We start from the raw sequence: 13,331 nt of genomic DNA on the forward strand, positions 1-13,331 counted from the left end.
AAATTTTTTCACTTCCGTGTTCATGCGGACATCTAACCCTTCTAAATCCTAATTAGCGTATGCTAAGTAGGATTCGGATTCAGTTTGGCCAGGATCGTGGATTGGCAGAATCCCAACCCTGCCGAAAAAGGCCGAATCCTGGCCAAACATAGAACCGAATCCTGGATTCGGTGCATCCCTAGAATCAACTACTGAAACAAACATCAAAGAACTTAAAACAATTTACTGAACTACAGAAACTGAACATAATAGGCAAGCTAAATTAGAAACTGAAAATTTTTTAAGTGTATTTTATCATCATTTTATGGATTAACCTGCGCTAACTTCAAACAACGTCTATGGGGCACATTTACTAACCCACGAACGGGCCGAATGCGTCCGATTGCGTTTTTTTCGTAATGATCGGTAATTTTGCGATTTTTTCGGCGTCTTTACGATTTTTGCGTAAAAACGCGAGTTTTTCGGCGTCTTTACGATTTTTGCGTAAAAACGCGAGTTTTTCGGCGTCTTTACGATTTTTGCCATTACGAAGGTTGCGCAAAGTCGTAGCGTTAAAACTTGCGCGAAACGTCGCACCTTTTAAGTGTTAACGCTACGAAAAAAACTCGACTTTGCGCAACTTTCGTAATGGCTACGAAAAACTCGCGTTTTTACTCAAAAATCGTAAAGACGCCGAAAAACTCGCGTTTTTACGCAAAAATCGTAAAGACGCCGAAAAAAATCGCAAAAAATACGAAAAAGTCGCAAAATGTTCGTTTCCTATTGGAATTTTTCCAATTCGGATTTGAAATCGTGTCTTAGTAAATCAGTCCCTATGTGTCTGCCATTTTGGTGAGGTGCAGTGTTTGCTTCTTAAACACCTCTACTTTTTTAAAAAAAATAAAACTGACAGTTTTTTTTCTATACTGATATGACTCCTTACTCAATTTATATTTTTGGAATACTCATTTCCTTTGTATTTCTTAGAAAAAACACTGAATTTCTCTGTGGAGGCAATGCACATTATATACTGGTAATGTTTATACAAAGCTGAAAAGCATTAAAGGCCTTAGGGAAGACTGATTGAGAGCCACTGCTCCAAAGGATCCTGTGAAATGTGAAGTTGGGCATGCCTGCTGACAGGAAGAAAACGTAAGTCAAGGTTACCAAGAACGAGCCTTGAGTATGTAAGCTAAGTAGAAACAATGTGAATAAACTCCTCTAAAACAGAATTTTGACAACTAAGAAATAATCAAATATTGTTATTATAGTTATGCTTTAGTGATTGGCAGTTGTATGGGGTGGGGCTCTGTAGAGATAAGGCTATTTTGAAAAAAAAAAAAGTAAAAATGGACGCTGTTTCATATGGACGTGTAAACTGATGCCATTCATTAAAGATACTTGTGCCAAAACCAACTCGCTGCAATATTCGTATAGTTGTGCTTAGCTCTGGTGAACCCATTCCACATCCTATTTCACACCCCTACAGGGGAACCCTGGACAAACCGCCAGCAGAAAATGGCAGTAGCTTTAGTGTTTTCACAGTAGCCAATGTCAATACACTATGGGGGGATCGACTGGTGGACCGCGATCGACGTATTGGCCAACCCATGCTGAAATTGTGGCATTAGGGGGTAAATAACATGGTAAACAGTATCCAAAATTGCACTTTGCACACAAGGTCTTAAATGACTTATCCATGTATACTAACAGAGAGTAGAGTATATACCAGTACATGGTTCTATTTAGTAATATCATGTATATATATAGGTGTTATAGGATTGCATTGCGATCAACACGGATTCATGGTAACTTGGGTTACCATAACTTTATAGTAGTGTAAAGCAGTCAAAGTCATTTAGATGAATTGTCACAGTCAGTGTATGAGCTTTAATAAATATGCTGAACTCTTAACATCTCTGTCAGGAAAGGGTAATTAACAAAGGGCACTAACAGTATGTCAGAAACAGGTGCTACAAATATAGTATAAGAATATTCCTAGCGGTTTTAGTGCACTCTCTAGTCGCACCCTGGCATGGCACACGTCTTAAGATGGTAAAACTATCAGTAAGACTGTAACCTTAGGTTTTAGATTCCAAAATAATTGCTACTTGGGCTCAGCAAAAATGGGTTAAAGTCACAGGCTGTTTAACAATTCCCATTAGCTGAAAGAGTGAGCGAAAGGTAATTCAAATAACCATAGCATACAAGAAAAACATTACCTCTTCAGCATATTATTGCTTCCTATTAGAATAACTTCATTTCCAAACTACTCTCTATTAAAGCGCCTGCTTTTCTTTTTATAAATTTCAGCGAGTATTACATTAAAGCAATACCTCACCTCCGAGCTATAATATCTGTCTTGGTTATTACAGTCCTACATTTCATAAATACTTCTCCTGACAAGCCGAGCTAATTCAGGGTAATTTTATTGTGTTTTGGTGCCCTTACATTTAGGGTGCAATTACCTTTATCGTTTCATTGCAGTGCTAGAAAGTAATCAGAACAATTATTTGGGAGGGAGGGAAGGGGGGGAGAGGAGGCTTATAAATTCTAAATCACAGTTGCTGGCATTTTCGATAAAATGGTACCTTTATCTGAACAAGTGGCAGGGATATCGGATAAATCATGCATCAGTCAAATGTTCCTGACCCCCCAGTGCATTTCACAATATCAGAAGTGCTTCAAAAGAAACTTTGCCGGCTCATCAATCATTCTTCATAATGTTACAGCAGCTACACCTAAAGAGCTGGAGATTGAAAATAAAAAAAGAAACAGACAATCCAGGCAAAAAACCATTAACTCTGGGCTGTTTAACTCCTTCCCCATCACCAATGTCATTAACTCAAAGCAGGTCCCTGAATTTCAGTATCAGCATGATATACCACTCATGAAAAGGTATTAACTCACTGAGACTGCAGTCTCCGGTATAAATAAAGGGTTCAGTGTTTTTCACTTTGTATAGATAAAAAAAGAAAATATCAAAATGTATTCATGTAGCAAAACATATACTATATATCACTATACAACATAATGCAGAATGACGAATAAACCACCAGAGAGTATGGACAGATTCTACTGAGATCCCTATATTTAGAGTTAATAATGGGGACCTTTTGTTGGTTCATTAACCTCTTTATTGTCTGGGGAAATATACAACTACAAGTCCCACCGTCTTTTAGGAAGTTTAGGGTATAAGTTCAAGAATCGCTGAAGGGAGAACTTACCTAAAAACTGTATCACTTGAGGAACTTTGAATATAGGTAAGTTTGAACTTAAATAAAAGTTCCACCACCAAACTGTACGAACCTATACCTTATCACTGCCCCAATACACGGCACTCTAAACTCTACAACACCTCTTCTTTAACCTCACCCCATCTTGATATGATTGACATCGCTTTGCCACTTTAACACTTTTTAGGAAATTTAGGGTATAAGTTCATGAATAGCTGGTGGGCCTTGTTCTTCCCTGAGAACGTACCTAAAAGCCTGGTTTACTAGATGAACTCTGAATATGTAGAATTTTAATAGGGTCCACCACCAAACTGTACTAACCTATTCCTTATCACTGCCCCAATACACTGCACCCACCAAACCTCTTCTTCAACCTCGTCCCAACTTGACATGATTTCTACCACTTAGCCTCCATCCCTTGCACTCACCTTTACTGCTGATGACATCGTTTTCTGTGTGAGACCCTGACATGGCTTTGATCCACCCAGCTAAAAGCAAGTCATACAAGGATAGGACAAGGGACAAATGCAGTAACACTGAAATCCCAGATATGCACTAAGAGGCCTACAAGTTGAGTAAAGGGGCATACACATGCACTGAAAATAAATCAAACAAATGCTATAAGCAACAAAACAAAAATTAGAGTACAGACAGCCTGAAGGAAAGAACAGCTTCCCAGCCCAGCCTAACTGACATTTTCTGCTAGCTCCTGAGAGCTAACATGAACCTGATACCTACTTTCATCATCAAAAAAAGACAAAAGCTAGCATAAACCCATATTTTGTCATATAAAACAAACTGTAAATCAAAGCAACTTTACAATGAACTTCCATTACAAGTTTTCAATTGGTGATTGACACACCTGCGAAGAGCCATCCAAAGTATGACTTCTGCTGTACTGTTTCAAGGGAAAGAACCAGCACAGCAAAAAATAACTAATTATTAATTATAATTACAATAACCACTAAAACAATGTTTATACATTATGTAAAATTGAAAACTTGTTTTATCTTAAATGTATATTTTTGGGTTTATATAACTATATATAACTAAATATAATAGCAATAAACAAATGTTCAGGAGAACATTCTCAATGTCATTAGTTTGATTAAAACTTGAAACTGCCTACTTATCAAGCAAGAAGGAAAATAATACAGAATAATATCCGGATAACAAAAATCATAGAGAAGCATGAAAAGAAAATAATTATAAATATATTAACACTGATATTAGCGTTAAATGCCATTTCCAGTTGCAGTTAATAAAATACTAAATCAGTAATGAGTCTAAAGAAATACTTCTTATGATGTGGAAGACTCCTGAGCTTAGAAATGCCTTATATCTTCCAGAATGTTTCCAAAATAGGTTCTTTATACTTTCTGCCAGAATGTTCTTCAGCAGATATGTTTGACATAAAATAATGCTTGGGTGGTAATTAAGCATCTAATAAGGATCCTTCTTCCCTGAACCGAGACAAAATCAATGTGTAGAGTAGAGTGTAAGAGTTTGTTCCATAACATTTGAGATTTACTGGCTAATAGTAGCACAAATGTCAACTTATTGGAAATCAACACTGAACATGCAAGTAAACCATAACAAGCATGTGCAAAGCGACACAATCAATAGGTGATGCATGATACATCTGAAGCGGTCATTATAAGGCAGAAAGGAGCACATCTGCCTCAAGCAAGCTAATATAAAAATTCTGGTAAAAAAAAATCTGGTGAGTCCTAATAAGGGAACTTTAATTCCAAACCACATTACTATTCGTATGTCTCCATCCCACCCCCCTTAGCTTAAGAAAGGAAGCTACCTTGTAACACGTCTTACTGCTCAGAAGGAGCGAAAGGGACCAGGCTTTTTAGAGCCAGTGGTCAACTCTATTATATTAACAGTATTAAAAAAAGATACCAGAGATTTACTTCAAATTTGCTGAGGCAAACAAGTAAAAAAAAAAAAATGGTCCCTGACAATCACATTCGGGATGCCTGGTTTAGTCAAACTATATTTACTATGGTACAGTGCACTAAGGTTAGGAATCCTTTGAAAATTAAAGCATTTACGCAGTATGCAAAGTGAAATTTCACCAAGTTTTTTTCCTCATAATTCCAGCATAATAGGTGGCAGTGTGTCTGACACAATTGTGGCTGGTGCCCTAAAGTGTTCACAGTTGTGTTATTTACATAATGTAAATGGAAGAAATATACAACTTCAAATTGGGGTATGTAAAAATGAGATTTCACTGTATGCAAAAGCTTCAACAGTTTCGGTATTTTATACTGGCAGGTACCCTAGGGGCGGGAACTGGGCGGATCAGGGTGGGGACTGGATGTAGTGGGTTAAGGATTAGGGTGCATGGTGGGTATAAATAGGAAGTTTGAGGAGTTGATGTGCAGGGAGGTGGGGTAAGCATAGGGAGTTACAAATTTATATGTAAATGTACCAGTTTTGGCCTTAGCTGGTGATTATGCAGCTGGATCACAATCTGTGATAATTTGTGATCCCTTATCTGGAAACCCGTTATCCAGAAAGCTCCGAATTACAGAAGGCCCATCTCCCATAGACTCAATTTTAATCAAATAATTCAGAATTTTAAAACTGATTTTCTTTTTCTTTGTAGGAATAAAACAGTACCTTGTAACTGATCCCAACTAAGATATAAATAATCCTTATTGGGTGCAAAACAATCCCATTGGGTTTAATTAATGTTTTATTGATTTTTTAGTAGACTTAAGGTATGGAGATCCAAATTATGGAAAGACCCCTTATCCGGAATACCCTTGGTCCCGAGCATTCTGGATAATGGATCCTATACCTGTATCTGGCAATTCTATTGCTATTTATTTGCCTAGGTATCTTTGACTCAAAAAAATGTAGCAGAAGTGACAAAAATACTGCTTTCAATTCCAGTTACATTTAGAAACATCATAAAAACCAATGACGACTTTGAATTTATGTATATTGAAAAGTTGATTGGAAATACAGTTTTCTTTCATTACGCAACATTTTATTTGGGGGTTTATAGACCCTTTTTACCAATGGTTATTTTTTTTCTTATTATTAACACATATTTTTAACGGAGAACATATTTCACATTGCTGTATAATAAATAGGTGTACACATTACACAAACAGATGACATACAAGACTACGACTGATGCAATAGGACTGGGGGTGGGGTGGGGGGGACTCGGGAAAGCTTACAATCGAAAATGAGAATTAGAATTTTATTGCAGTCACTTATACAAACAGGTACAGGTATAGGACCTGTAATCCAGAATGCTAGGGGCCTGGGGTTTTCCAAATAAGGGATCTTTCCATATTTTGGATCTCTATAACTTAAATCTGCTAAAAATCATTTCAATATTGAATAAACCCAATAGCATTGTTTTGCCTCCGGTAAGGTTTCATTATATTTTAGTTGGGATCAAGTACAGGTACTGTTTTATTATTACAGAGAAAAGGGAATCATTTAACCATGAAATAAACCCAATAGGGCTGTTCTGCCCCCAATAAGGGGTAATTATATCTTAGTTGGGATCAAGTACAGGTACTGTTTTATTATTACAGAGAAAAAGGGAATCATTTAACCATTAAATAAACCCAATAGGGCTGTTCTGCCCCCAATAAGGGGTAATTATATCTTAGTTGGGATCAAGTACAGGTACTGTTTTATTATTACAGAGAAAAGGGAATCATTTAACCATGAAATAAACCCAATAGGGCTGTTCTGCCCCAATAAGGGGTAATTATATCTTAGTTGGGATCAAGTACAGGTACTGTTTTATTATTACTACAGAGAAAAAGGAAATCATTTTTAAAAATTAGATTTGCTTATAATGGAGTCTATGGGAGATGGCCTTTCCATAATTCGGAACTTTCTGGATAACAGGTTTCCAGATAAGGGATCCCATACCTGTATCATTTAAAATAACTAATAAAATCAACACAAACTGGCCATTTTGCATAAGTATAACTGTATATCTCCATGATTAAGCCACCGCTTATAGTGTGTAAGTGTAATAAAAAAAAGTTGCACATGAAGACGCAGTGATAGCAAAAAGTCAACTTAAATATAAATGAAATGCAATTTATTAAAAAAAAAATATATATATATATATATTTATTTTTTTTAACTAGCGCAGAGATCAGTTTTCCCAGCAGAAAAGAACAGATAAAAAATTACACATTTAACATATTTTGTCAGGAATCCCAGAAGGGAATTATTTTACATGCTATCTACCATATATTAAAACAATTTAATATATTAAGACTCCAGAGGTTATCATACGTGATATGGATATCCCTTCATATTTATGTTTACTAAAATGCTATGTCCCAGGAGTTGTGGTATTAATAACTGTGCCATAAAATTGTTTCCCATTTTCTGTCACCTGTGATAAGTAACCGGGAATTTGAAGGAATATTTTATCTCGGTTTAAAGAAGTTATAGATAGCATCTCTCGAGGTTGATTTCTCAGAAGACTACATAAATATCGGGCTGGTGCTGAACTTTTCCCGGACGGTCCGACAGCGAACAGTTATTTATCATCGATTAACAAAATATTATGTGGATCCTTCATACTTTGTATTAAACAGAAAATAAAATCGCAGGAATAATAATAATAAAAAAAAATATTAGAAGCTGAATATCGGTATATAATTTTGATTTGCAAGTCTACAAAATAATTTTTCCCTAATGTGCCGACGGAAAACGCTGGGAAAAAAAAAAGGAAGGGCTTGGGATACTAGTTATTAATTAAGAGCCTACGGAAGCATCAATCTTGTCAAGTGGGTTCTTATAGCACGAGAGGAAACCAAATCAAAGCATGTGAGGATGTTTGGTGATAATTTTTTTTCTGACCGTAAGCACCTAAAAGAAGAGGTATTTTCATCAAACTTACTTTCTGCAATGGTCTGGATACCAGGTTTTCCTGTTGGACTAAGCTTTTCCTACAATAATAACAAAAAAAAAAAGGAAGAAATTAATCCTGTTAGCAAGAGATAAGCCTACCATCGCCCAAATGTCATAAGAAAGGCATGTCAATGTTATCATTGCTACTTTTGTAATGCAATGCACACTGTAGGCTTATGATTAGAGAAATGGGCTTCTGGACTCGAGAGGAGGCAATATCAGAAGGAGAATAGGATATTTTTATATTTTTCTCGAGCAAACAGGAATTTTAAAGTTCAGCGGGTCATCTATCATCTGCAATGAGTCATAATCAACAGATGAAGCCCGTTGAGGACCTCTCTCATCACGCCGTCCATGAAAAACTTTGATCTTCCGGATAAGGATCTATAAGTAAGGCATATTGGTGCCTGTGAAAATATCGCACGCAAACAAAACACAGTACCCAGCTACATAATCTCCCGAGAAGATAAATATCCTTCCAACTTTTTTGTAAGAAAACGTTTTCCTGTGTCTTGAACCTCCCGCAACTAAAAAGGATGTAAGATGAAGAGGGGGAAACATGATATTTATAAAATACTTTCAGTTACTGTAAAAAGGATCATATAGCACAAGAGGATATTTTTACTTCTTATATAGATGAGCTTTGGAGATATTTTTCATTGTGGCTTCACCCTTACAAGACTTTAACAATCAACTATATATTGTGCAGAGCCAGTCACTAGCTCCACGGTGATGAGACCCAAAGGTCAGAATAGCTGTCTGTGGGTAGATTTATGGCTAAGCCCTTCCAACCCCTGCCATGTTTTAAAAGCGACACTCTGTTATATGGAATAATGCGTGCTCATAGGTGGATCCGTGGAACTGGATGGAAGCTAAAAGTATTGATCCAATTAAATGGGAGAAAAAAAATAAAATTACAAAAAAATATATATACAGAATGGGACCGGTTATCCAGAATGCTCGGGACCTGGGGTTTTCCGGAAAAGGGATCTTTATGTAATTTGGATCTCCATACCTTACGTTTACTAAAAAATCTCTAAAACATCTTTAAACTCAGTAGGATTGTTTTGCTTCCAATAAGGATTAATTATATCTTAGTTGGGATCAAGTACAAGGTACTGTTTTATTATTACAGAGAAAAAAGGAAATCATTTTATAATGGAGTCTATGGGAGATGGCCTTTCCATAATTCGGAACTTACTGGATAACGGGTTTCCAGATAACGTGTTTCCGGATAAGGGATCCCATACCTGAATATATATATATATATTTATATATATCTATATATATATATATATATATATATATCTATATCACATTTATTGGATGCATGCCATACAAAAATCCCTACCTATCCTCATGAAACCCTGCAAGATGGCTACTGCCCGGCCCACTTCAGAAGTCTCTGAATTAAAGGAATGGGGCATCAGTAGGCGGGGCATTTTACCAAATTGGGAAAACCAGGCAGACTGCTCGGTTTCCGGAAGGGCTGATCAGGTCAAAACCGGACAGGTGGCAACCCTAGGTATCATTAATACAGTGCCTTTCTCCCATGGTGCAAAGTAGCCATTATAGGCGCACTAAGCATGCTGGGACACCAAGAGATTAAGAGACTTGTTGATTCCCTGTGGCAACTCCCTGTGACCCTGGGTGGGGTGCATCATTTCTTATAATACACAAGTTTCTATCAGTTATGTGACTTGACTAAGTAACATTCATAACAAATGACATTATATAGGGAATAGTGTAGACCCTAGTGGAAAATGTAGGGATATTATAGTCAGGGAGGAGTTTAATGACAATATATAGGTCACATAACTGAGGTGACATTGAATATCCCCATATTTTAAACAGGGGAGTTGTTATTTGTTCTAAAACAAAAGTTTTAGTGAGCTACATGAAACAAATTACATCCTTAAAGGGGTTGTTTAACTCTGAGTTATCTTATTATATGTTATAGAATGGCTAATTATAACATATTTTTGAATGATTTGCCTTCTCATTCTGACTCTATACAGCTTTCAAATGGGGGTCACTCACCACAGCAGCTAACAAACTATTGCTCTGTGAGGCTGCAGTTTTATTGTTATTGTTGCTTTTTATAACTTACCCCTCTATTTAGACACTCTCCTATCTATATTCCAGTCTCTCATTCAAATGAAAGTCTGGTTGCTAGGGTAATTTGGACCCTAGCAACCTGATAGCTGCTGAAATTCTAAAGTGGCAAGCTGCTACATACAGTATAAAGCTAAATAATTCAAAAACTGCAAATAGTAATACATGAAGACCAATTGCAAACTGTCTCAGGCATTCATTTAAAGGTGAAAAACCCATTTAAGTACCAATTATAACTAATTACAGCACTAAGCAATGTTTATAAGGACATATGCTGCAGAATAATCATGGTTGTTGTGTGCTATAAAAAGTAAATGTACCCCCTTCTGTAAGGTATAAGGTTACAGATAAGTTCTGTCTTCTGTGAGTATATTAAAGTGATGGGTACAGTGTAAACAGAGTAGCCTATAAACAAGGGCCACAACTCAAGCACACCCATCTTATTGCTGCTAAAATATGAGCAGTGTATATTATATACACCTAGGCTTCTGTGGTCTTTATAAAAACATTCATCCTACTTTTATATGGTCAGGCATCTTTTTGGTGATTTCCAACAGACTGTGGGGCAGGGGTGGCCAAGACGTCGATCGCGGTCCACCAGTCAATCCCCCGTGGATTTCTGGTGGACCTCGACGAAGCTGGGGGATGCGGAAGTACGGCATGAATGCGTATGTACGCTGCGTCGCTTACATACGCATTCACGCCGCACTTCCATATTCCCCGGTCATCAGGGGCGGGCCGAGCCGTCCGGGCGCCCTAGGCAACCCAGTCGGCCACCTGGCCTGCTCCGCCCCCTCCGTTGGTGCGCATGCGCAGTTCGGGGGGGGGGGTGCGATGCTGTGGGTCATTGCCCCCGCCGCTTGTCATTAGCGGCGGGGCAATGGCAAAGTAGGGGAAGTAGTGGTAGGCAGCAGAGGCTTCTGCCTGGCGCCCCCTAATCATTGCGCCCTAGGCAGCTGCCTTCTTCTGCCTACCCCTAGTTCCGGCCCTGCCGGTCATCAGTCAATCGCCGATGAGAAAGGTCTGGCCACCCCAGCTGTAGGGGGTACATTATACACTGTGTATATAATAATAATAAGGTATCATTTTATTAACATTGGAGACAAACATCACATGTGATTTGCCCATAGCAACCAATCAGAGCTTTGCTTTTGTTTTCTAACTTGTAGGTGACTGTTCAAATCTAATTACTTATTGGCGGCTATGGGCAATTAGTACATTCAAAGGCTCTGTGGCAATTAAAAGTTGTGGTCAGAGTTGAGAGGGTTTTTTTTTCCCATTTGGCCCTTATTTTAAGGCCCATCATCCATGGGGGCCAAAGTGACCAGTGTTTGTACAATAATTGCTGTCCCCTGAGGTGAGGGTGCTGCTACTTTAGTAGTATGGGGCCCCTGCGACTACTGATGGCAGCCCTGAGTTTTGGGTAAAGCTCATCTTCCATGGGGGGGGGGGGGTAGAAGTTTTTAGTTACATCATTGCCATTGCTCATGGTTTGTAGTGGCAGGGATTAAGCTGAATAGAATTGTCATACTGTATCATTCTGATGTTTATTTAACCGTATAGCTGAGAACATAAAAATAAATAGCAATAAGTCTGTTTTGAGGAACACCCCCACCCCCGCCTTTCCTGCAGCCCTAATCACAGCTGGTCCTTGATGCATATTATCCGTCAGTGAGGGGGTTAAAGGTGGTTTCCGGTCTATTGTATACACATGAGCGGCTAAGCTTCCAAGCGTCTCTCAGGGGTTTCCCCGCTAGCCTTCTATCAAACTACAACTCCCAGTTACTTTAGCTTAGGCACATTGCAGAGGCAACTGAGGAGTTGTAGTTGTTGCAATGCGAGCACAGACTACACTTCCCATAATGCACTGTAAGGCAGCGTTTGCAGTTGAGACCGTACCTTACCCACGTGTAGCCAATAGCTTCCTCGCTAACTCCGCCCCCTGCGCTCCTTCCTGGTCACGTGGTGCCCGGGAGTGGAAGGGGGGGGGGTCTCTTTCATGGCTGTGGCTGCTGGGGGTTCGCCCGGGAAATGGGGACGCAACAGGGGCCTTGTAATTCATTGGCAGACATCGGGGTGATGTGATTGGAGGGGGAGGTAGCAATGGGGTCCTGTCGGGATAAGGAGTTTAGCGCTGTGAGGAATCCTGCAGAGGTGGATTCATGGCGCGGTGTCCCGGCCGGGGTGGTATAACAAGTCAGTGGCCCATCCAATAGGATTGGTGATATACATGCGGGATACCACTGGTGGTGATTGGCAGCTGTGCCATGTCCAACTTGGTGGGTGGTGAAAACGCTGACAATTGCCCCTCTACTTACAGAAATGGCCCAGTGAGTGCTCCTGCAGGATCCCAGTGCCTGCCATTTAGGGGCAATTGGAAGGATTTTCCCACCCACTGTGCTGGCACTCGGCCCATGTAATATTGCCCATAAACTGTATGTGCTGTTATTCCCAGCTGTATAACAGGAATGGGGCCCTCCTGCTGCTTCCTGAACTACAACTACCAGAATCCCTGCCAGGCTGAACTACTACTCCCTGAAATCCTGTCTGTTAATGACCTAGTGCTTCCCATGTCCTCAAACCCAGACTGGCCCCCAGCTGTGCTGCACCTCCCGCAGGGTAATGCTAAGGGCACCGGATAAATTATAGGATTAGAACAGCGGGAGGAATATCAATTGAATATCCATGTACAGGTATGGGACCTGTTATCCAGAATGCTCGGGACCTGGGGTTTTCTGGATAAGGGATCTTTAAGTAATTTGGATCTCCATAACTTAGGTCTGCTAAAAATCATTCAAATATTGAATAAACCCAATAGCATTGTTTTGCTTCCAATAAGGGGTAATTATATCTTAGTTGGGATCAAGTACAGGTACTGTTTTATTATTACAGAGAAAAGGGAATCATTTAACCATTAAATAAACCCAATAGAGCTGTTCTGCCCCCAATAAGGGGTAATTATATCTTAGTTGGGATCAAGTACAAGTACTGTTTTATTATTACAGAGAACAGGGAATCATTTAACCATAAATAAACCCAATAGGGCTGTTCTGCCCCCAATAAGGGGTAATTATATCTTAGTTGGGA

At 39.0% G+C, this 13,331-nt stretch overlaps 1 protein-coding gene across 6 annotated transcripts in view; it reads right to left on the reverse strand.

The window, feature by feature from the left end:
• Positions 1-12,516, reverse strand: part of mgmt (O-6-methylguanine-DNA methyltransferase) — a 308,175-nt gene extending 295,659 nt beyond the window's left edge. The window contains exons 1-3 of one of the 6 annotated variants that reach the window (XM_018095368.2): positions 12,144-12,230; positions 8,119-8,167; positions 2,571-2,728 (exon numbers count right to left, since the gene is read on the reverse strand). In XM_018095368.2, coding sequence (XP_017950857.1) covers positions 2,571-2,609 — 39 coding nt within the window. In that variant the 5' untranslated portion in view covers positions 2,610-2,728; positions 8,119-8,167; positions 12,144-12,230. Of the gene's footprint in view, positions 1-2,570; positions 2,729-8,118; positions 8,168-12,143 lie in introns of all 6 variants that reach the window. The other 5 variants (NM_001244868.1, NM_001011404.2, XM_031905045.1 and 2 more) reach the window with 5 other exon arrangements.
• Positions 12,517-13,331: the final 815 nt, after the last annotated feature.

This window comes from Xenopus tropicalis, chromosome 7 (genome assembly GCF_000004195.4).
Source record: "Xenopus tropicalis strain Nigerian chromosome 7, UCB_Xtro_10.0, whole genome shotgun sequence".
Taxonomy (NCBI): Eukaryota; Metazoa; Chordata; class Amphibia; order Anura; family Pipidae; genus Xenopus; species Xenopus tropicalis.